General features: G+C 50.3%; 1 protein-coding gene across 1 annotated transcript; it reads right to left on the reverse strand.

Annotated features, from left to right (window-relative positions):
• Positions 1 to 6,325: 6,325 nt before the first annotated feature.
• EDEM1 (ER degradation enhancing alpha-mannosidase like protein 1) lies at positions 6,326 to 23,593 on the reverse strand. The gene is made up of 12 exons (XM_075321599.1): positions 23,247 to 23,593; positions 20,135 to 20,207; positions 19,269 to 19,372; positions 18,535 to 18,706; positions 12,886 to 13,069; positions 12,640 to 12,814; positions 12,316 to 12,436; positions 12,068 to 12,238; positions 10,419 to 10,492; positions 10,225 to 10,321; positions 9,837 to 10,031; positions 6,326 to 8,804 (listed from the first exon to the last, which is right to left on the reverse strand). Exons 1-12 carry the CDS (start codon positions 23,591 to 23,593, stop codon positions 8,715 to 8,717), a joined length of 1,803 nt encoding a protein of 600 aa, XP_075177714.1. The 3' UTR covers positions 6,326 to 8,714.
• Positions 23,594 to 23,900: the final 307 nt, after the last annotated feature.

The following is a 23,900-nucleotide window of genomic DNA, read 5'->3' on the forward strand; positions in this document are numbered from 1 at the left end:
CCTCTAGTGGTGGCTGTATAAATCTGTATGTAGTGAGCTCCCCCTAGTGGTGGCTGTATAAAACTGTATGTAGTGAGCTCCCTCTAGTGGTGGCTGTATAAAACTGTATGTAGTGAGCTCCCTCTAGTGGTGGCTGTATAAAACTGTATGTAGTGAGCTCCCTCTAGTGGTGGCTGTATAAAACTGTCTACAAGGAGCTCCCCCTAGTGGTGGCTGCAGGTAACCAGTGTCTTACCCTTTATTGTGTGTAGTGGGCAGGAGATCTGCTATGGGATAGATTTATCGCCATATGTAAGAAGCACTGTTCTGCACCAATGTTTCCTACACATAAAATAGTGTCTGAGTGATTATAGTAAACAGAACTAATTAATGAATAGATGGGTTAACCCTCGCAGCCCCACAGATTTTTAAGCAGCGGGATGTCCTTGGTCACAAAGGACCTGCTTTGTCTTCCCTGCAGCAGCTTCTTCCTTTCCTGATGACCCCCAGCCCCATGAAGGGTTTGGCAGACTTTGCAGGATCTTCATTCACCCCTATATTCAGTGCGGCTGCGGAAAATCTCAATAATGTCGACTTGTGGTAAAGAAATGTATCTTTCCCAGTAATGAGAATCACAAATCCAGGAGACCTGCGGCTTTCACTGCTGCAGAAACAACTTAATTGCTCCACGTTAACGAGCTTTGTATATTTTTACTGCTGCAATGTCTGCACTTCATTATTAAGATCCCCAAAGCCGGCAAGTAAAACCTCCCAAATCAGATCAGCGCTAATGACCTGCTGCAATAAGCAGATGTCGCTTCAACATTAAGGGGGATAACATTGGGGGGCAGCAATCTGTGCGTCCAGACACCCCCATCCCTATCCTAAATGACCTGCATCTTTGATCTTTGGCCTCACGGACTTGCGCCCAATGTCGCTGTGTAGCCCCAACCTACGAATCGATGGATTCACCATTTCTGGATGGAATCTCGAAGGTTTCCATTCAAAAGCAGCAAACAGAGATCTTGAAAGTCTATGAGAACGTTGCAGAATTTCAAGTAACTCCTACTGGCATTAACCCTTTATATGGTTCCTCTTTCAAATCCCTATAGAGAGAACACGAATTGGAGAGTGCAGCGACATGTACCCCCAAATAGTAACATTGGTTTCCAGGAGGAATAAAAGAGGAACAACATAATTCTAAGAAAAGATGCAGCAGAATTCCTCTGTTATGGAGAATGCAAATATTTACCGAAAAAGATATATCAGGAGAATGCAGACAGATCCGCTGTATACAGTTGAAACCAGAGGTTTCCCTCTGCTGTCTATAAAGAAACATCTGCAGATGTGTCTTTATAGAGTGCGGAGGGAAAAACCTGCAGATGTGTATTTATAGAGAGCGGAGGGAAAAACCTACAGATGTGTATTTATAGAGAGCGGAGGGAAAAACCTTCAGATGTGTCTTTATAGAGAGCGGAGGGAAAAACATGCAGATGTGTCTTTAAAGAGAGTGGAGGGAAAAACCCTGCAGATGTGTCTTTATAGAGAGCGGAGGGAAAAACGTGCAGATGTGTCTTTATAGAAAGTGGAGGGGGAAAACCTGTAGATGGGTCTTTATAGCGAGCATAGGGGAAACAACCTTCAGATGTGTCTTTATAGAGAGCGGAGGGAAAAACCTGCAGATGTGTCTTTATAGAGAGCGGAGGGAAAAACCTGCAGAAGTGTCTTTATAGAGAGCGGAGGGAAAAACCTGCAGATGTATCTTTATAGAGAGCAGAGGGAAAAACCTGCAGTTGTGTCTTTATAGAGAGCGGAGGGAAAAACCTGCAGATGTGTCTTTATAGAGAGCAGAGGGAAAAACCTGCAGATGTGTCTTTATAGAGAGCAGAGGGAAAAACCTGCAGATGTGTCTTTATAGAGAGCAGAGGGAAAAACCTGCAGATGTGTCTTTATAGAGAGCGGAGGGAAAAACCTGCCGATGTGTCTTTATAGAGCGGATGGAAAAACCTGCAGATGTGTCTTTAAGAGAGTGGAGGGAAACAGTTTCAATTGTACATTCAGCTTTAAAACACAATATAACCACTAGGGGGAGCACACTGAGGACAGATGTCTGCAGGTTCATAGAGCTGAATACATCACTTATCTTGTGCCGTTCAGTGATATGAAGGATGATGAACATCATTTTTAACATAGATGCACGAAAAAGCAAAGATGGGGAAATATGCTGGAGGTGGCGGACATCAGAAGGGGCTGAAAACTTTTGCACAGCTGCCTGTATATATTTATGATAGCACTGGCCTGTTTGCCCCTGGTGCCCCTAACACTGCAATTCACTATTAATTTTCTGCAAGTGATACAAACTTGTCCATCCACCAATCCAGAGAAGCCGCTGATCATATACAGATGTGCACATTTAAAGCAGATGGCAGGTTTATTTTTTTTCAGGGCTGTGATGGCAGTATGTGCAGATTCCTGGAGTTACCATGGATAAATATGTACACCCCCTGATCCTGTCTTCACAGCACTGCATTGCAATGGAGCTTTCACATGCAGTACTCTATCGCCCTCTAGTGGTGACTTTATAAAATACATAACCTTAAAAAGAGGAAAGCTGGGAAATAATGCTCTAAAAGGCGTGTAACCCAGCTTTCCCGCACTCATCAGTGGATGCATCAATGTATAACTGGATGTCAGATTTGCTTTTCAGGAACATGGGAAAGCTGGGTAACAATTCTTTCAGCTTTCCCAGAAAATAGATAATATAAAGATTCCCTTTTATTCCATTGATGCACCCGAACGACCCCCAGTTCATTTACAGCTAGCTTCCGGGAATTTAATAACCTCTCCAAAAGTGCATTGCTAAATTATTCACACCCCTCCAACAAGCTCACCTAATAAATAATGGATTTTCCTAGATTTCTTCAGCGCTGCGAAGATTTATCCGGAGCTTTTGGAAAAGAAGTAATAGAAGGGAGAAGATCAGGAAAGCGCTTCCTTCCCTCGCTAGTGATGCAATACAATAATAGGACGGTATATACCACACATACAGTGTGTCCACCCACATCCTGTCCACCGCCATTAACTTGAGAACGGCGGCAGCTATAGGCATACAAGTGGTGTCTAGGTATAGTAAAGTAGCCATGCGTTACGCAATGACACCACCTATAGCGCCACCTGGTGGAAAACAACGGAGTTAGCATTTTTATCTCGAAACGGAACGAGATAGAGAAAAAAAGTGAATTACAAAGTTATAGGGCATCATCAATTCAATACGAATCGACACCTTGCATACAGAAATGCTATGATTAGAATGTGTAAAGCTCACAAGGCTGCGGATGTGAAGCGATACCTCATGGAGACCTTCCTACAAGTCATTGGGTATGGTGACTGTGTGGAGTGGCCTCCACGCTCACCTGACCTGACTCCATTGGACTTCTTTCTGTGAGGTCACATCAAACAGCAGGTGTATGCGACCCCTCCACCAACATTGCAGGACCTACGACGACGTATCAGAGATGCTTGTGCAAACGTGTCACCTACCATATTGCACAACGTGCAGCAAGATACAGTATGCTGTGCAGAGTCCAGATGTGCATTGCAGCTGACGGGGGCCACCAAGAGCATCAAAGTTAAATGAGCGCCATATGCGTGACCAGCATTCAATGTATTGGGGGGTCATGGGTTTCATATCATAGCATTTCTGTATGCAAGGTGTCAATTCGTATTGAATTGATGATGCCCTACAACTTTGTAATTCACTTTTTTTCCTCTATCTCGTTCCGTTTTCTAAATAAAAATGCTAACTCCGTTGTTTTCTACCAGGTGGCGCTATAGGTGGTTACATTGCATAACACATGGCTACTTTACTATACCTAGACACCACTTCTATGCCTATAGCTGCCGCCGTTCTCAAGTTAATGGCGATGAACAGGATATGGGTGGACACACTGTATATGATGTATACGGGACAGTATATACAGGTGGATTGCAGCTTGTGAGTCTCCAGCTGTTGTGGAACTACAACACCCAGCATGGACTCTGCTCAGGGAAATAATTTGAGTTAAACTGCACAGATGATTTTTTTCAGGGCGCTGGAGACATGACTGGACATGGGCTCATCACTTTTCACCCCCGGATCATTTATGGGATTCATTCTCCCTCCTTATGCTGAGTAATGGATATTTAGAGCTTCATTAAGAAGCGTGAAATACGACCGAAACGGGAACGGCAGAATCATGGATTCCAGCAGATAGAGCACAGATGTCATATTGGTGACCTGCAGGGGGCGCTGTGACTGGGTATGTCCTGGGATGCCCTCTGAGTGACCCACGTAGACCAAGCCTTGGCATGCGGGGCCCTCCATCTTTAAGAAGTGGTATAGATTGCCCCATATTTCCTTTGTGTTTTCTTTCTATTTGGAATATTCTCTTTAGTTTATTAGTGATAACGTAAAGCATTCACAATGGAGAAGTGAGCGCTGCATTCTGGGCCGGATCAATACACCTAGCGATAAATGCAATTAGCAGCACACAATAGCGGGTATTGGCAGGTGTAATGCCCCGGCTACTGGCACCTACTTTGTTTCAGAGGAAGGTAATACAATGACTATCGATTATACATTGGTGCTGGCGTCAATGGACTCAAACTAATGGACCTTCTACAGGAGACGCAGCACCATCTAGTGGCAGGAAGAGATCACTGCAGCTTACTGCCATAATGTGCACTTTATATAGTGGGAATATGACACCCCAAAATGTTACCCCAGAGTCACCCCTGATCTCTAGTGATGGATAGGCGGCATTCTCAGTGATGTCACCCCTGATCTCTAGTGATGGATAGGCGGCATTCTCAGTGATGTCACCCCTGATCTCTAGTGATGGATAGGCGACATTCTCAGTGATGTCACCGCTGATCTCTAGTGATGGATAGGCGGCATTCTCAGTGATGTCACCCCTGATCTCTAGTGATGGATAAGCGGCATTCTCAGTGATGTCACCGCTGATCTCTAGTGATGGATAGGCGGCATTCTTAGTGATGTCACCCCTGATCTCTAGTGATGGATAGGCGGCATTCTCAGTGATGTCACCCCTGATCTCTAGTGATGGATAGGCGGCATTCTCAGTGATGTCACCCCTGATCTCTAGTGATGGATAAGCGGCATTCTCAGTGATGTCACCGCTGATCTCTAGTGATGGATAGGTGGCATTCTCAGTGATGTCACCCCTGATCTCTAGTGATGGATAGGCGGCATTCTCAGTGATGTCACCGCTGATCTCTGGTGATGGATAGGCGGCATTCTCAGTGGTGTCACTGCTGATCTCTAGTGATGGATAGGCGGCATTCTCAGTGATGTCACCGCTGATCTCTAGTGATGGATAGGCGGCATTCTCAGTGATGTCACCGCTGATCTCTGGTGATGGATAGGCGGCATTCTCAGTGATGTCACCGCTGATCTCTAGTGATGGATAGGCGGCATTCTCAGTGATGTCACCGCTATCTAGTGATGGATAGGCGACATTCTCAGTGATGACACCGCTGATCTCTATTCTCAGTGATGTCACCGCTGATCTCTGGTGATGCATAGACGACATTCTCAGTGATGTCACCGCTGATCTCTGGTGATGCATAGGCGGCATTCTCAGTGATGTCACCGCTGATCTCTAGTGATGGATAGGCGGCATTCTCAGTGATGTCACCGCTGATCTCTGGTGATGGATAGGCGGCATTCTCAGTGATGTCACCGCTGATCTCTAGTGATGGATAGGCGGCATTCTCAGTGATGTCACCGCTGATCTCTAGTGATGGATAGGCGGCATTCTCAGTGATGTCACCGCTGATCTCTGGTGATGGATAGGCGGCATTCTCAGTGATGTCACCGCTGATCTCTAGTGATGGATAGGCGGCATTCTCAGTGATGTCACCGCTGATCTCTAGTGATGGATAGGCGGCATTCTCAGTGATGTCACCGCTGATCTCTGGTGATGGATAGGCGGCATTCTCAGTAATGTCACCGCTGATCTCTAGTGATGGATAGGCGGCATTCTCAGTGATGTCACCGCTGATCTCTAGTGATGGATAGGCGGCATTCTCAGTGATGTCACCGCTGATCTCTGGTGATGGATATGCGGCATTCTCAGTGATGTCACCGCTGATCTCTAGTGATGGATAGGCGGCATTCTCAGTGATGTCACCGCTGATCTCTGGTGATGGATAGGCGGCATTCTCAGTAATGTCACCGCTGATCTCTAGTGATGGATAGGCGGCATTCTCAGTGATGTCACCGCTGATCTCTGGTGATGGATAGGCGGCATTCTCCGAAATGTAGAACAAGCAGACAGACCGCACATTATCAAAACTCATAGTTTAATATAAGACTCTGTTTTTACATATAAAAAATTTCAAACATTTAAAAAATAGAATGGATTTTCCCTGAATACTTCTCTTTATGTCCGGCCTTTAACACCATCAAAATTCTGCTCTGATTTCTAAATGAAATCTTTATCACAGTTCTAGTCTTATTTTCCTGACAAAAAGCTCCAAACTTTCTGCTACCACTAGAGGGAGCCTCCCTGCATACTGTATCACTATTGAGCTCAATGTATACACAACATGCAGAGAGCTCCCCCTAGTGACGATCATAGGTAGCAGAAGAACTGCCTATGCAGGGGGTTTGGAGCTTTGGATCAGGAAAAAAAAAAAAAAATGAAAAAAAAGGTCTATAAATTTAGGAAATTAATCACAACATGGTGATAAAAGTAGGACATTGGCATCAATGATTAAGGTCTGGCAGCAGATAAGGACTCTGCTCAGGCACTGGAGTGACCGCACGCATTCAAAGACAATGGCTTAAGTCTGAAAAAAAGGCCGGGGTCTCCGACCAGCAGACGACGTCACGTTCACTCACAAAATAATTTAAAAAAAAATAAAAAAAAAAAGTGTGCCATTTTGTAATTTAACATAAATAAATACAGAAAACCAGAGGCACAAACGGCGGAGTCTTCTGCAGGAAGACATAATGGTGGAAGGACGCCGCTGCGGCACAATACACAGGAACGACCGCAGGCGGCATTTTTGGCAACTTTCTTAAAAACTAAGCAAAAAAATTAAAATAAAATTATGTATGGATTAAAAAAATAAAATAAAATCACCAAGAGAGAAATGTCAGTGACCGGAGAATTGCTAATGATGAAAAGTTTTCTATTACACAGTGTTTCAATCCCTCATCCTTTTCAATATCTCTGCTTGCGGTCAGAAAGCAGACACACCAGCAAGTATTTTGAGAAAATGCAGACTTTCTGGACAAATACTTCTTACAATGGAAGGATTGGATCCTTGAACTCCAGACTGATACATTGTAAAGGAGTGCGTAGACTTGATACAATGGTAACAAACCCTCAGCTATGAGAAGTGTTTGGTCAGCGCAGGTTTTCTGCTTGTGGCTGTAGAGAAGCTTCTTCTCTTTTGTGAACAGCAAGCAGAGATCCTGAAAGCGGTGAGGGCTTAAAAGAGCAGATAAAATTGTAGAAGTTAATATGACGACTACCGGGGTTCTCCTAAAGCTCTCCCTTCTGCATCAGATGAAGAAGGTGTGGACAAAAAGCCGCCATTTTTTTGCATGGGTCCTGGGCAGGCACCTGTTCACACAACAGTACCCGATGCAGAAGTGAGAGCTGCTGGAGATCCCCTTTAAAGAGAACCGGTCACCAGATGTGTCCCCTATAAGCTGCGGCCATCACCAGTGAGCTCTTATATACTGCTTTCTAGAATGCTGTATATAAGAGCCCAGGAGAACGTAAAAATCCGCATTTATTATACCAACCCACGGGGCAGTCGGGTCCCATGGTCGTCACTGGTCTCGGTCTGGCGCCTCCTCTCTGCTAACGATCGCTGTTCTCCTTCATTGCTTTGGGTGGATGACACTTCCTATGTCATCCACACAGTGTCCTCCATTGTGCTCCTGCGCATGCGCACTTCTCTCTGCCTTGCTGAGGGCAGATCAAAGAATTGTAGCGCGCATGCGCAGAGAGTTTTTCTTACCTTTCCTCACGCCTGCACATTACAGTTCTTTTCTCTGCCCACAGCAGGGAAGAGAGAAGTGCGCATGCGCAGGAGCACAATGGAGGACGGTATGTTGATGACGTAAGACGCGTCATCCACACAGAGAAAGAAAGGAGGCGCTGGATCAAGATCAGTGACACCCATTGGACCCAACCGCCCCCAGGTGAGTGTTATAAACTTTCTTTTATGTTATACAGAGGCGACTTGGGAGACATATACAGTATTCTAGAATGCTGTATATAAGAGCTCACCGGTGGTGACCGCAGCTTATAATCTGGGGACAGGTTACCCTTAATTTGAATTGGAGACTATTACAGGGGCGTTTGCACCTAAAATGTATCTTCTGCCATCAGATTTGGCTCTGTTCAGAGACGGAGCAGAACGACACTGATAATCGGGGAGGGGCGGGGGTCACAGAGCCCCCACCGGAGACATGTAGGTGGAGTTGGTCTTCGGCATCAGTACAAGTTAATAACATGGAAGAAATTTCTGATATTTTAGCAGCTTTGGAAGACAAAATCTTCCCTTCTCACAGTCCCTGAGGTTGGTGGAGTCCCGGGCGCTCCACAGCGCTGGCACAGGCAAGGTCCCGGATCAGTATCTGCCGGGGATTCGCCCCTCCAGGGGCATTTCATGTAACAGGTCTATCAGGTGCTTGGAAAAAGGCAGACCGGGCGCTAAAGAAGGCCGACCATCTGATCGATCTGCCGCATGTAGACGCTCTTCAGGGGTAGGGAGTATCGCCGCTCCTCGGGAACTCGGTAACACTGGAGACGAGGGAATAAAACACACAGTAAGACATCACAGGTACAGCTCCGCTGCACTGCCCACTGAAGTCTACGGGGGTCCAAATTCTATTCTTCTAGTCTGACAGGCTTGGACTTTGCAGTCTCTTTCATCATGTTTTATATTGCAGCTCTGCTCCATTAAGAACAACTCAGCTGGATGCTCTGGAGTGACATCAACATCTTAGTCCAATATTTCGACCATCCCCCATACTTTACACTGCAACTCTGCACATACACATTGCATGCTGTACAAGCTCAGCAGGAAATCAGCACATATAGGGATTAAAGGGAACCTGTCACCAGATTTGGTGACTATAAGCTGCGGCCACCACCAGTGGGCTCTTCTATACAGCATTCTAACATGCCGTATATAAGAGCCCAGGCCGCTGTGTAGAACATAAAAATCACTTTATAATACTCACCTAAAGAGCAGTGCAGAGCAGATTGGTCGGATGGGTGTCTCCGTTCTCCGGTACAGTCACCTCCTCTTTCGGCCATCTTTGTCCTCCTTCTGAAGCTGGGGTGCATGACGTGTCCTACGTCATCCACACTGGGCCGGCATTGAGGTCCTGCACAGGAGCTTTTTGATCTGCCCTGCTGAGGGCAGATCAAAGTATTGTAGTGCGCCTGCGCAGGACCTCAATGTCGGCGAGTATGGATGATATAGGACACGTCATGCACCCCAGCTTCAGAAGAAGGAGGACAAAGATGGCCGAAAGAGGAGGTGACTGTACTGGAGAACAGAGACGACCACCCGACCAGTCACCTCCTCTTTCGGCCATCTTTGTCCTCCTCCTTCTGAAGCTGGGGTGCATGAAGTGTCCTACGTCATCCACACTTGCCGGCATTGAGGTCCTGTGCAGGCGCTCTTTGATCTGCCCTGCTGAGGGCAGATCAAAGTATTGTAGTGCGCCTGCGCAGGACCTCAATGCTGGCTAGTGTGGATGACGTAGGAAATTACTACCACGTGCCTAATATGGGGGACATATGACGCAGTGATCCGTCACTTACGTTAGTGCTGGAGTTGGCCGCTCGCAGTTTCGTCTGGGACAGTTTGTCGGTGTCAGATTGAGGTTTTTTCTCAGGGGTGAAGATGTCCTTCCAGGCTTTCTTCCTAAAGCGAGGGTCCACGGGGATGAGATGCCCCTCGGTGGTGAACAGATATTTGCTGCCCGTCGTGTGCACTGGATTTTCTTCATCAAACAGCTGTGAAGAGAGGAAATGTAAGAGGAGAGCCTGGACTGCGGGATCACATTACACCCCTAACTGGTGGCACTGGGACCGTCCTACCGCACAACAGGCTCAATATGGCTCTGGATTTCGGAAGATGCTTTCCAACTGATTCCACTCTGGGTTGGCAGGCACAGGGTTAAGCTGTATGAGCGAGCGCTGCACTTACTAAGAATAAATATTTGCATGTTTCACTCAAGAAAAAACTTTCCATGCGATCCTCCTGAGACTTGTCCTCCACATGATGCAGCGTGGCATACCCGCACCTGCAAGGAACCAACAAGGCATGAGCAAAGAGGATCGAGGGGAAAGAACAAAACAAAAAAAAAACAAGGAGGCCGCTGTGGTCCCCCGTACACTCACTCAGCTTTTGCATGCTTCTCCAGACTTAGCAGAATATCCATCCCCACGTGCAAATAAAATGGATTCTTAGTGGCCTATGGTAACGGCAGAAGGATGTGAGAGGAAAGTGACCAATCTCTGGTAGAAAATACAAATATCGCCACTGTCGCCCCAACATCTCATATCTGTATGTAGTGAGCTCCCTCTCGTGGTGGCTGAATAAATGTATATGCATTGAGCTCCTCGTATAGGTGACTGTATAAATCTGTATGTAGTGAGCTCCTTCTAGTGGTGACTGTATAAGTCTGCATGTAGTGATCTCCTTCTAGGAGTGACTGTATAAATCTATATGTAGTGAGCTCCTCCTAGTGGTGGCTGTATAAATCTGTATGTAGTGAGCTTCCTTTAGTGGTGGCTGAATAAATCTGTACGTAGTGAGCTCTCTAGGAGTGACTGTACAAATCTGCATGCAATGAGCTCCCTCTAGTGGTGGCTGAATAAATCTGCATGCAGTGAGCTCCTCCTAATGGTGGCTGTATAAATGTGTATGTAGTGCGCTCCCTCTAGTGGTGGCTGTATAAATCTGTATGTAGTGAGCTCCCTTCTAGTAGCGGCTATATAAGTCTGCATGAAGTAAGCTCCCCTAGTGGTGGCTGTATACATCTGTATTCAGTTAACTCCCTCTAGTCGTGGCTGTATAAATGTATATGCATTAATAAGTCTGTATGTAGTGAGCTCCCTCTAGTGGTGACTGTGCAAATCTGTATGTAGTGAGCTCCCTCTAGTGGTGGCTGTATAAATCTGTATGTAGTGAGCTTCCCCTAGTGGTGGATGTGTAAATCTGTATGCAGTGAGCTCCCCCTAGTGGTGGATGTGTAAATCTGTATGCAGTGAGCTCCCCCTAGTGGTGGATGTGTAAATCTGTATGCAGTGAGCTCCCCCTAGTGGTGGCTGTATAAATCTGTATGTAGAGAGCTTCCTCTAGTGGAGGCTGTATAAATCTGTATGCAGTGAGCTCCCCCTAGTGGTGGCTGTATAAATCTGTATGTAGTGAGCTCCCCCTAGTGGTGGCTGTATAAATCTGTATGTAGTGAGCTTTCCCTAGTGGTGGCTGTATAAATCTGTATGCAGTGAGCTCCCCCTAGTGGTGGCTGTATAAATCTGTATGCAGTGAGCTCCCTCTAGTGGTGGCTGTATAAATCTGTATGTAGTGAGCTCCCCTAGTGGTGGATGTGTAAATCTGTATGCAGTGAGCTCCCCCTAGTGGTGGATGTGTAAATCTGTATGCAGTGAGCTCCCCCTAGTGGTGGATGTGTAAATCTGTATGCAGTGAGCTCCCCCTAGTGGTGGCTGTATAAATCTGTATGTAGTGAGCTCTCCCTAGTGGTGGATGTGTAAATCTGTATGCAGTGAGCTTCCTCTAGTGGAGGCTGTATAAATCTGTATGCAGTGAGCTCCCCCTAGTGGTGGCTGTATAAATCTGTATGTAGTGAGCTCCCCCTAGTGGTGGCTGTATAAATCTGTATGTAGTGAGCTTTCCCTAGTGGTGGCTGTATAAATCTGTATGCAGTGAGCTCCCCGTAGTGGTGTAAATGTATTGATTTTTTTTTTCTCAGGATCACAATTCTGGATTAAAAAAAAAAAGTTAACAACTTTAAAAGAAGCCTCACTTGATACAGAAGGTAGGTGGACTCCACCAGTTCTGGTCTCAGCGGGTAGAAGGAGACATCAGGCGCCTGCAGCTGCCAGTTGTACCTCTCGGGCAGAGCTCCATAGCGTTTCCAGATTGCATAGTAAAAGGCGTGAAGGCAAATGGCGTCCTCTATGTCCCCCTTCAACACCTACAGGAAAAGAAACAGATCCATCTGCAGAGCAGTTCTGAAGGAGCGGACACTCACTAGATGAGAAGTATGGCTACCTGCAGGCCAGGGAAGAAAGCCTGGAGAGAGTCAATCCACGTGTTCATGATCTGTCCATTAAACATGTTCACATTGACGTACAGCGGAGGGTCCCCCTCACCTTCATTACACGATACCCTCCTGGAGGGGACAGAAAGCATGGCTTCAGTCAGATCATAATCATACTCTAGTCACATCCAGAGCTGCAGAAAGTCTCATCAGCCTCACAGGTCTCTGCTGCCCCCTGCTGGGTGGATAGGGCAGGTAGGACCTTGCAGGAGATGTGGTTACACCTGGCACAGTATGGTGGTCTGACCAGATGCCCCTCACTGCCCCATACTTACCCTCTGCGTAGGTGGTTCTGGATGCTTTTATAAGCCTCATTAAACATGTGCAAGTCCTCCTCCTCTCCAAACAGGATGTACGACTTCAGCAGATACTCGAAAAACGAGTCCAGGCCGGCACCCAGGCCGCTCTGCTGGCCGACCCACTGACCAGTCTGTATATCCACCACATTACCTGCAAGTGGAGAGAACAAGGTGAAGACGAGGCGCAAAATAAAAGGGGAGCACCCCAAAAACTTCACTCACCCAGAAGACCTGTGTTATTGCTCCGCAGACCCCACAAAGCTTGTACAGCGCGGCGGGCCACCCACTCAAAGGTGGAATCACCAAGGAGGTGACTGAGGATCCCAAACTCCACCAGGAGAGATCCAGCCCCGGCAGTACAGGTCTCGTTCAGGCTGTCGGGAGGGACCCCCTTCTGCAGATTCACCTGGACATAAGACAAACAGCGATCAGCACCGAGGACGAGGCAAAAGAAACTGGGGAATCTGGAACAACCAACAATATGTACCCAATACCTGGGCACCTCTGCCCTAACATGCTATATGGATAAGTATATGCCCCCTCCACATCCTCCAGGGGCTTTTCTGATCTTCCATTCTACACTCAGACATAAATATGGAGCGTCCCCTCTGCAGCCAGAACTGCTCCCGAAATTTTGGAAAAGATTTCTACAAGATTTTGGAGTCATCTGTGGAAATGTTTCCCCTTCATCCAGAAGATCATTTGTGAGGTCAGACCCTGATATCGGGGGAACGTCGGGGGTCAGTCTCTGTGGTGCTGGGGTCCGGGCACTGTGCGGTCATTTTCTCTTCTCTCCATGTCTGTATGGACCTTGTGCACTGGTCACAGTCACGGGGAACAGAAAAGGGTCTTCCCCAAACTGTTCCCACAAAGGTGACGCTACAATTGTCTTCATCTTGTGCTGACGTTTTAAGATTTGCCTTCGCTGAGACTAGAGGACTTCAGCCGACCCCTGATAACAGCTCAGAGCATTATCCTCCTCCACTAAACTGTACTGTGGGCACAATGCAGTCAGAGGGTAACGCTCTCCATTCACCAAACCCAGGCTCCTCCATCAGACGCAGATAGAGCAGTGTGATCCGTCACTACACAGAACACATCGCTGCCAGGATCCAGTGGTGGCGGCTTTACACCACTCCATCCGACAATCAGCATTGTGCTTGGTGATGTACGCCTCGCCATTGTGCTTGGTGATGTACGGCTTCAGCATTGTGCTGGGTGATGTACGGCTCGCCATTGTGCTGGGTGATGTACGGCTCGCCATTGTGCTGGGTGATGTACGGCTCGCCATTGTGCTGGGTGGTGTACGGCTCGCCATTGTGCTGGGTGGTGTACGGCTCGCCATTGTGCTGGGTGGTGTACGGCTCGGCATTGTGCTTGGTGGTGTACGGCTCGGCATTGTGCAGGGTGATGTACGGCTCGGCATTGTGCAGGGTGATGTACGGCTAGACATTGTGCTGGGTGATGTGCGGCTCGCCATTGTGCTGGGTGATGTACGGCTTCAGCATTGTGCTGGGTGATGTACGGCTCAGCATTGTGCTGGGTGATGTACGGCTCGCCATTGTGCTGGGTGATGTACGGCTCGCCATTGTGCTGGGTGATGTACGGCTCGCCATTGTGCTGGGTGATGTACGGCTCGCCATTGTGCTGGGTGGTGTACGGCTCGCCATTGTGCTGGGTGGTGTACGGCTCGCCATTGTGCTGGGTGGTGTACGGCTCGCCATTGTGCTGGGTGGTGTACGGCTCGCCATTGTGCTGGGTGGTGTACGGCTCGCCATTGTGCTGGGTGGTGTACGGCTCGCCATTGTGCTGGGTGGTGTACGGCTCGCCATTGTGCTGGGTGGTGTACGGCTCGCCATTGTGCTTGGTGGTGTACGGCTCGGCATTGTGCAGGGAGATGTACGGCTCGGCATTGTGCAGGGAGATGTACGGCTCGGCATTGTGCAGGGAGATGTACGGCTCGGCATTGTGCAGGGAGATGTACGGCTCGGCATTGTGCAGGGAGATGTACGGCTCGGCATTGTGCTTGGTGGTGTACGGCTCGGCATTGTGCTTGGTAATGTACGGCTCGGCATTGTGCAGGGAGATGTACGGCTCGGCATTGTGCAGGGAGATGTACGGCTCGGCATTGTGCAGGGAGATGTACGGCTCGGCATTGTGCAGGGAGATGTACGGCTCGGCATTGTGCTTGGTGGTGTACGGCTCGGCATTGTGCTTGGTGGTGTACGGCTCGGCATTGTGCTTGGTGGTGTACGGCTCGGCATTGTGCTTGGTGGTGTACGGCTCGGCATTGTGCTTGGTGGTGTACGGCTCGGCATTGTGCTTGGTGGTGTACGGCTCGGCATTGTGCTTGGTGGTGTACGGCTCGGCATTGTGCTTGGTGGTGTACGGCTCGGCATTGTGCTTGGTGGTGTACGGCTCGGCATTGTGCTTGGTGGTGTACGGCTCGGCATTGTGCTTGGTGGTGTACGGCTCGGCATTGTGCTTGGTGGTGTACGGCTCGGCATTGTGCTTGGTGGTGTACGGCTCGGCATTGTGCTTGGTGGTGTACGGCTCGGCATTGTGCAGGGAGGTGTACGGCTCGGCATTGTGCAGGGAGGTGTACGGCTCGGCATTGTGCTTGGTGGTGTACGGCTCGGCATTGTGCTTGGTGGTGTACGGCTCGGCATTGTGCTTGGTGGTGTACGGCTCGGCATTGTGCTTGGTGGTGTACGGCTCGGCATTGTGCTTGGTGGTGTACGGCTCGGCATTGTGCTTGGTGGTGTACGGCTCGGCATTGTGCTTGGTGGTGTACGGCTCGGCATTGTGCTTGGTGGTGTACGGCTCGGCATTGTGCTTGGTGGTGTACGGCTCGGCATTGTGCTTGGTGGTGTACGGCTCGGCATTGTGCTTGGTGGTGTACGGCTCGGCATTGTGCTTGGTGGTGTACGGCTCGGCATTGTGCTTGGTGGTGTACGGCTCGGCATTGTGCTTGGTGGTGTACGGCTCGGCATTGTGCTTGGTGGTGTACGGCTCGGCATTGTGCTTGGTGGTGTACGGCTCGGCATTGTGCTTGGTGGTGTACGGCTCGGCATTGTGCTTGGTGGTGTACGGCTCGGCATTGTGCTTGGTGGTGTACGGCTCGGCATTGTGCTTGGTGGTGTACGGCTCGGCATTGTGCTTGGTGGTGTACGGCTCGGCATTGTGCTTGGTGGTGTACGGCTCGGCATTGTGCTTGGTGGTGTACGGCTCGGCATTGTGCTTGGTGGTGTACGGCTCGGCATTGTGCTTGGTGGTGTACGGCTCGGCATTGTGCTTGGTGGTGTACGGCTCGGCATTGTGCTTGGTGGTGTACGGCTCGGCATTGTGCTTGGTGGTGTACGGCTCGGCATTGTGCTTGGTGGTGTACGGCTCGGCATTGTGCAGGGAGGTGTACGGCTCGGCATTGTGCAGGGAGGTGTACGGCTCGGCATTGTGCAGGGAGGTGTACGGCTCGGCATTGTGCTTGGTGGTGTACGGCTCGGCATTGTGCTTGGTGGTGTACGGCTCGGCATTGTGCTTGGTGGTGTACGGCTCGGCATTGTGCTTGGTGGTGTACGGCTCGGCATTGTGCTTGGTGGTGTACGGCTCGGCATTGTGCTTGGTGGTGTACGGCTCGGCATTGTGCTTGGTGGTGTACGGCTCGGCATTGTGCTTGGTGGTGTACGGCTCGGCATTGTGCTTGGTGGTGTACGGCTCGGCATTGTGCTTGGTGGTGTACGGCTCGGCATTGTGCTTGGTGGTGTACGGCTCGGCATTGTGCTTGGTGGTGTACGGCTCGGCATTGTGCTTGGTGGTGTACGGCTCGGCATTGTGCTTGGTGGTGTACGGCTCGGCATTGTGCTTGGTGGTGTACGGCTCGGCATTGTGCTTGGTGGTGTACGGCTCGGCATTGTGCTTGGTGGTGTACGGCTCGGCATTGTGCTTGGTGGTGTACGGCTCGGCATTGTGCTTGGTGGTGTACGGCTCGGCATTGTGCTTGGTGGTGTACGGCTCGGCATTGTGCTTGGTGGTGTACGGCTCGGCATTGTGCTTGGTGGTGTACGGCTCGGCATTGTGCTTGGTGGTGTACGGCTCGGCATTGTGCAGGGAGATGTACGGCTCGGCATTGTGCAGGGAGGTGTACGGCTCGGCATTGTGCTTGGTGGTGTACGGCTCGGCATTGTGCTTGGTGGTGTACGGCTCGGCATTGTGCTTGGTGGTGTACGGCTCGGCATTGTGCTTGGTGGTGTACGGCTCGGCATTGTGCTTGGTGGTGTACGGCTCGGCATTGTGCTTGGTGGTGTACGGCTCGGCATTGTGCTTGGTGGTGTACGGCTCGGCATTGTGCTTGGTGGTGTACGGCTCGGCATTGTGCTTGGTGGTGTACGGCTCGGCATTGTGCTTGGTGGTGTACGGCTCGGCATTGTGCTTGGTGGTGTACGGCTCGGCATTGTGCTTGGTGGTGTACGGCTCGGCATTGTGCTTGGTGGTGTACGGCTCGGCATTGTGCTTGGTGGTGTACGGCTCGGCATTGTGCTTGGTGGTGTACGGCTCGGCATTGTGCTTGGTGGTGTACGGCTCGGCATTGTGCTTGGTGGTGTACGGCTCGGCATTGTGCTTGGTGGTGTACGGCTCGGCATTGTGCTTGGTGGTGTACGGCTAGGCATTGTGCTTGGTGGTGTACGGCTCGGCATTGTGCTTGGTGGTGTACGGCTCGGCATTGTGCTTGGTGGTGTACGGCTCGGCATTGTGCTTGGTGGTGTACGGCTAGGCATTGTGCTTGGTGGTGTACGGCTCGGCATTGTGCTTGGTGGTGTACGGCTCGGCATTGTGCTTGGTGGTGTACGGCTCGGCATTGTGCTTGGTGGTGTACGGCTCGGCATTGTGCTTGGTGGTGTACGGCTCGGCATTGTGCTTGGTGGTGTACGGCTCGGCATTGTGCTTGGTGGTGTACGGCTCGGCATTGTGCTTGGTGGTGTACGGCTCGGCATTGTGCTTGGTGGTGTACGGCTCGGCATTGTGCTTGGTGGTGTACGGCTAGGCATTGTGCTTGGTGGTGTACGGCTCGGCATTGTGCAGGGTGATGTACGGCTCGGCATTGTGCAGGGTGATGTACGGCTGCTGCAGCTGCTCGGCCATGAATCTCCTGGCAGATACAGTGTTTGTGCTGATGTTACCAGACGAGGATGGGAATATAATAATTAAGATGTGCATGACTAGACTTTCTTCAGGGCATGTTCTTCCCCTATCTGGAATCCCCTGATGGATATCACATCCCATGACTGTGGCTAGATCACGCCATGCTGTGGTGCATTGTGGGAGATTGTGATTTCTACTGGGGGAGATTCCAATCTGTAGTTACTCTACCCCTCTGTGAAGGTGGAATATGGGGGGTTGTGTATAATTTTGTGTAGGTTCGTATTTTAGACGCGGTGCTCTGTCCATTCTGTGTACATTATCTTGTTTGCCGGTTAATCCCCCCTGTTGGGTTTGTATCCCTAGAACTGGGGGAGGGGGCCTGGGATCCAACTAAACTCTCTTTACCTGGATATTGGTAAGTCTGTTTAAGAACTTTGAGAAGGAAGAAGATTGATCCTCTGGGATGAAGCTGCGGCTTCTCAGAGATCTGGACATTTATTGCTTTCTGGACTATATTTGTGTTTCTGGACTATTTTTATCCTCTGTGTAGTTGATTATTGTATGGACCGTTTGATTTGCTTGGAATAAATGTTCTTTGGATTGTTCATCATCTCTTGCTCTGGTAATTGTGTGATATCAGAGAAGGACCCCGTCACAACCCCCCATATTCTAACATCACAACTTCCCCTTTTAGTAACCCAAAATCAGACATTTATAGCCCAGCTCTCGTACTCTTGGATAAGGCATCCCGGTTCTGGTATTTTCAAATGCTGGAAGCAGTCGGACGGCGAGGTCATGCGCCATGTGCAAAAGTTCATCGTCATAACCACTGACTGTCATGTTGCCGAAGGGCTGCCGGGTGTCAGTCAGGATGATGTGTGCAGACAGGAGGCTCCCCAAAATCCTGCGAGATGACAGCAAAGTGTCAAAAGGAAAACAGACATGGCTGAACTCCAGCAATCCAGAAAATCCCCTTCGTCTTATCTTTTACTGTGCCCCATTGATAATCCAATCCTCCAGTCACATCCAGAGCTGCACTCACACTTCTGCTACCTGTAATCATTTGCTGTTGTATTATATTTTCATTATTTCTTTGCACAATGATGGATTTAAGAATCCAGCAGAATTGTGACTGCAGCTCTGGATGTGACTGATATCAGCAAGGTCATACGATATCAGAGCAAACCATAATAATAAAATCTATTTCTATAGCGCCAACATATTCCGCAGCGCTTTACAATTCAGGAGATTCATATACAAACAAGTAACAGTTATAGAAAATACAATAATTAAAGCAAAAAAGACAACCCTGCTCATGAGAGCTTACAATCTACAACTATTAACAGATGCATTTATCACACGTAGTCAGCAGAATTCTGAGTGCAGCTCTGGCAGTGACTTGAGAAGACGATATGATGTAACTCAGAATCAATACTGAAAACACCCGGGACCTGATAATGACTGACCTTATGTTCGCCTCAAACACCTGCACGGTGGAATCCTTATCGAAGGTCACGGTGTCGATCACCAGGCGCACGGCTCGCTGAAACTCGCTGACGTTGCCCATGACCTGCAGAGAAAAGATGCTCCACACATAAGCACCTGTGATGTTTCTCGCGCCTCCGCAGGCTCCGGGCCTACAGTGCAGCCCCTCATTCTGAGAAACTCCGCAAATCCTCCACTATGTCTTCTACTCCGGTTGCATCCAAAGCTGCATTCAATATGCTACATGTTCACCGTTAACTGGATGGCAACAGCTGCAGTCACTGACTGTACAGACACCATGAGCAGAGGGTAATGTCCAAAAGTGCCCAGAGGACGGGCTGTGACAGCTTTTGGTGTGGATGGGAAACGAAGGGGGGTGGCGGCTGTCACTAGGACAGGATGGAAAGGGGGTGACAGACCTGCAGTGGGAGCTCAAAGTGCTACGTCAGGCCTCCAGCGGGGCAAGGGGAGGCTGAAAAGGGACGGCAGGCCACCAGCGGGGCAAGGGGAGGCTGAAGGGAGACGGCAGGCCACCAGCGGGGCACGGGAAGGCGAAGGGGGACGGCAGGCCACCAGCGGGGCAAGGGGAGGCTGAAGGGGGACGGCAGGTGTCAGAAAATACTGGAGGGAATCAGCAGTAGCTTACTCCCCCTCTACCTACTGAGCACATGTACGCTCATTTGCTTGGAGTTTTCATGTATATGGAAGATCTACACAATTAAACACTCAGGTACTGGTCCGGGCACTTCCGCTCATATTACCAGCAGATTTGGATGTGACTGGAGCACAGAGTCTCTGCAGCTTTCCAGCTGTGACTACCAGAAGGATGGGTCGGTCGCTCACTCACCGCCAGGGTGTCCAGGGCATCAATCAGGGTGAGAGAATAGTTCCCCAGGACATCATTGATGTTAAGATTTGAACTGAAACAACATAGTCAAAAGGGGTTAACTGCGCCCGGAGAGGCGGAGGCGAGGACAGCCATATACAGTGCTGGCAGCAGAGGCCCCAAAATACACAGCCCCCTGTATTCACCGCCCCCCGTATCACACCCATATACAGCGCCGTGTATACAACGCCCTCCTACGTCACACCCATATACACATCACTGAGGATATGCCTCCATTCTACTCATACCCATATACACAGCACCGTGTAAATACACCACCCTCCTACATCACTCCATATACACAGCACCGTGTAATACGCCGCCCTCCTACATCACATCCATATACACAGCAGTGTATACGCCGCCCTCCTACGTCACATCCATATACACAGCAGTGTATACGCCGCCCTCCTACGTCACATCCATATACACAGCAGTGTATACGCCACCCTCCTACGTCACACCCATATGCACAGCAGTGTATACGCCGCCCTCCTACGTCACATCCATATACACAGCAGTGTATACGCCGCCCTCCTACGTCACACCCATATACACAGCAGTGTATACGCCGCCCTCCTACGTCACACCCATATACACAGCACAGTGTATACGCCGCCCTCCTACATCACATCCATATACACAGCACAGTGTATACGCCCCCCCTCCTACGTCACTCCCATATACACAGCAGTGTATACTCCCCCCCTCCTACGTCACTCCCATATACACAGCAGTGTATACGCCCCCCCTCCTACATCACATCCATATACACAGCACAGTGTATACGCCCCCCCCCTCCTACGTCACTCCCATATACACAGCAGTGTATACGCCCCCCCTCCTACGTCACTCCCATATACACAGCAGTGTATACGCCCCCCCTCCTACGTCACACCCATATACACAGCACAGTGTATACGCCCCCCCCTCCTACGTCACTCCCATATACACAGCAGTGTATACGCCCCCCCTCCTACGTCACTCCCATATACACAGCAGTGTATACGCCCCCCCCTCCTACGTCACACCCATATACACAGCACAGTGTATACGCCCCCCCCTCCTACGTCACTCCCATATACACAGCAGTGTATACGCCCCCCCTCCTACGTCACTCCCATATACACAGCAGTGTATACGCCCCCCCTCCTACGTCACACCCATATACACAGCACAGTGTATACGCCGCCCTCCTACATCACATCCATATACACAGCACAGTGTATACGCCGCCCTCCTACATCACATCCATATACACAGCACAGTGTATACGCCGCCCTCCTACATCACACCCATATACACAGCACAGTGTATACGCCGCCCTCCTACGTCACACCCATATACACAGCACAGTGTATACGCCGCCCTCCTACATCACACCCATATACACAGCACAGTGTATACGCCGCCCTCCTACATCACATCCATATACACAGCACAGTGTATACGCCGCCCTCCTACATCACATCCATATACACAGCACAGTGTATACGCCGCCCTCCTACGTCACACCCATATACACAGCACAGTGTATACGCCGCCCTCCTACGTCACACCCATATACACAGCACAGTGTATACGCCGCCCTCCTACGTCACATCCATATACACAGCACAGTGTATACGCCGCCCTCCTACATCACATCCATATACACAGCACAGTGTATACGCCGCCCTCCTACGTCACATCCATATACACAGCACAGTGTATACGCCGCCCTCCTACATCACACCCATATACACAGCACAGTGTATACGCCGCCCTCCTACATCACATCCATATACACAGCACAGTGTATACGCCGCCCTCCTACATCACTCCATATACACAGCACCGTGTAATACGCCGCCCTCCTACATCACATCCATATACACAGCAGTGTATACGCCGCCCTCCTACGTCACATCCATATACACAGCAGTGTATACGCCACCCTCCTACGTCACACCCATATACACAGCAGTGTATACGCCGCCCTCCTACGTCACATCCATATACACAGCAGTGTATACGCCGCCCTCCTACGTCACACCCATATACACAGCAGTGTATACGCCGCCCTCCTACGTCACACCCATATACACAGCACAGTGTATACGCCGCCCTCCTACATCACATCCATATACACAGCACAGTGTATACGCCCCCCCTCCTACGTCACTCCCATATACACAGCAGTGTATACGCCCCCCCTCCTACGTCACTCCCATATACACAGCAGTGTATACGCCCCCCCTCCTACATCACATCCATATACACAGCACAGTGTATACGCCCCCCCCCCTACATCACATCCATATACACAGCACAGTGTATACGCCCCCCCCTCCTACGTCACTCCCATATACACAGCAGTGTATACGCCCCCCCTCCTACGTCACTCCCATATACACAGCAGTGTATACGCCCCCCTCCTACGTCACACCCATATACACAGCACAGTGTATACGCCGCCCTCCTACATCACATCCATATACACAGCACAGTGTATACGCCGCCCTCCTACATCACATCCATATACACAGCACAGTGTATACGCCGCCCTCCTACATCACACCCATATACACAGCACAGTGTATACGCCGCCCTCCTACGTCACACCCATATACACAGCACAGTGTATACGCCGCCCTCCTACGTCACACCCATATACACAGCACAGTGTATACGCCGCCCTCCTACATCACATCCATATACACAGCACAGTGTATACGCCGCCCTCCTACATCACATCCATATACACAGCACAGTGTATACGCCGCCCTCCTACATCACATCCATATACACAGCACAGTGTATACGCCGCCCTCCTACATCACATCCATATACACAGCACAGTGTATACGCCGCCCTCCTACATCACATCCATATACACAGCACAGTGTATACGCCGCCCTCCTACATCACATCCATATACACAGCACAGTGTATACGCCGCCCTCCTACATCACACCCATATACACAGCACAGTGTATACGCCGCCCTCCTACGTCACACCCATATACACAGCACCCTGTTAATACCGCCCTCCTACGTCACACCAGTACACACTGCGCCTGCGGTCACTCACGGGTTCCCGGTGTCCGGCCCGCGGCCCCGGCACAGGATGGGGTTCAGCTCGTCCTCCGGGAAGGCGAATCTCATGTAGTTGTCGTAGCCGAAGGAGAACATGCCCCGCGCCATCTCCCGCATCTGCAGGCGCAGCCCGGCCGGGAAGGAGCTGTACCTGCGCCCATACTCGTCCCCGAGGTGGAAGCGCCCGTAGGAGGAGCGGCACACCGCCGCCTGCACCGGCCGCACTGCCCGCACCGTGCCCGGGGAGATGTAGCCCCGCAGAGCGTGGAGCCCGAGCCGTAGCAGGAGCAGCCCCAGCACGGCCGACCACCAGCGCATCACTGTCCCACACTTCCGGGACATGCCCCGCCCCACTGTGTGATAGGCCACAAGCCAGCACCCGACACGCCCATTTCCATACCACTAGCTGATTGACCGAATCTGATCATGAGGGTTCGGCAGTAGCCAATCACAAGACAGCACGTCAGGCGACTAGACTCAGTGGCATCACGTGTCCATAGAGACGCATCCGGGATGCAGGAAACCACGCCCTTAAGTCTTGTTTACATCTGTACATCCCACGTGACTGGCCCAGGAGTCGCTCCCAGTCACGTGACCCCCAAACTTCTCCCATAGTGTTAACCGCGTCCTGACAATATACAGTATATAT

Source organism: Anomaloglossus baeobatrachus, chromosome 8 (assembly GCF_048569485.1).
Source record: "Anomaloglossus baeobatrachus isolate aAnoBae1 chromosome 8, aAnoBae1.hap1, whole genome shotgun sequence".
Lineage (NCBI taxonomy): Eukaryota > Metazoa > Chordata > Amphibia > Anura > Aromobatidae > Anomaloglossus > Anomaloglossus baeobatrachus.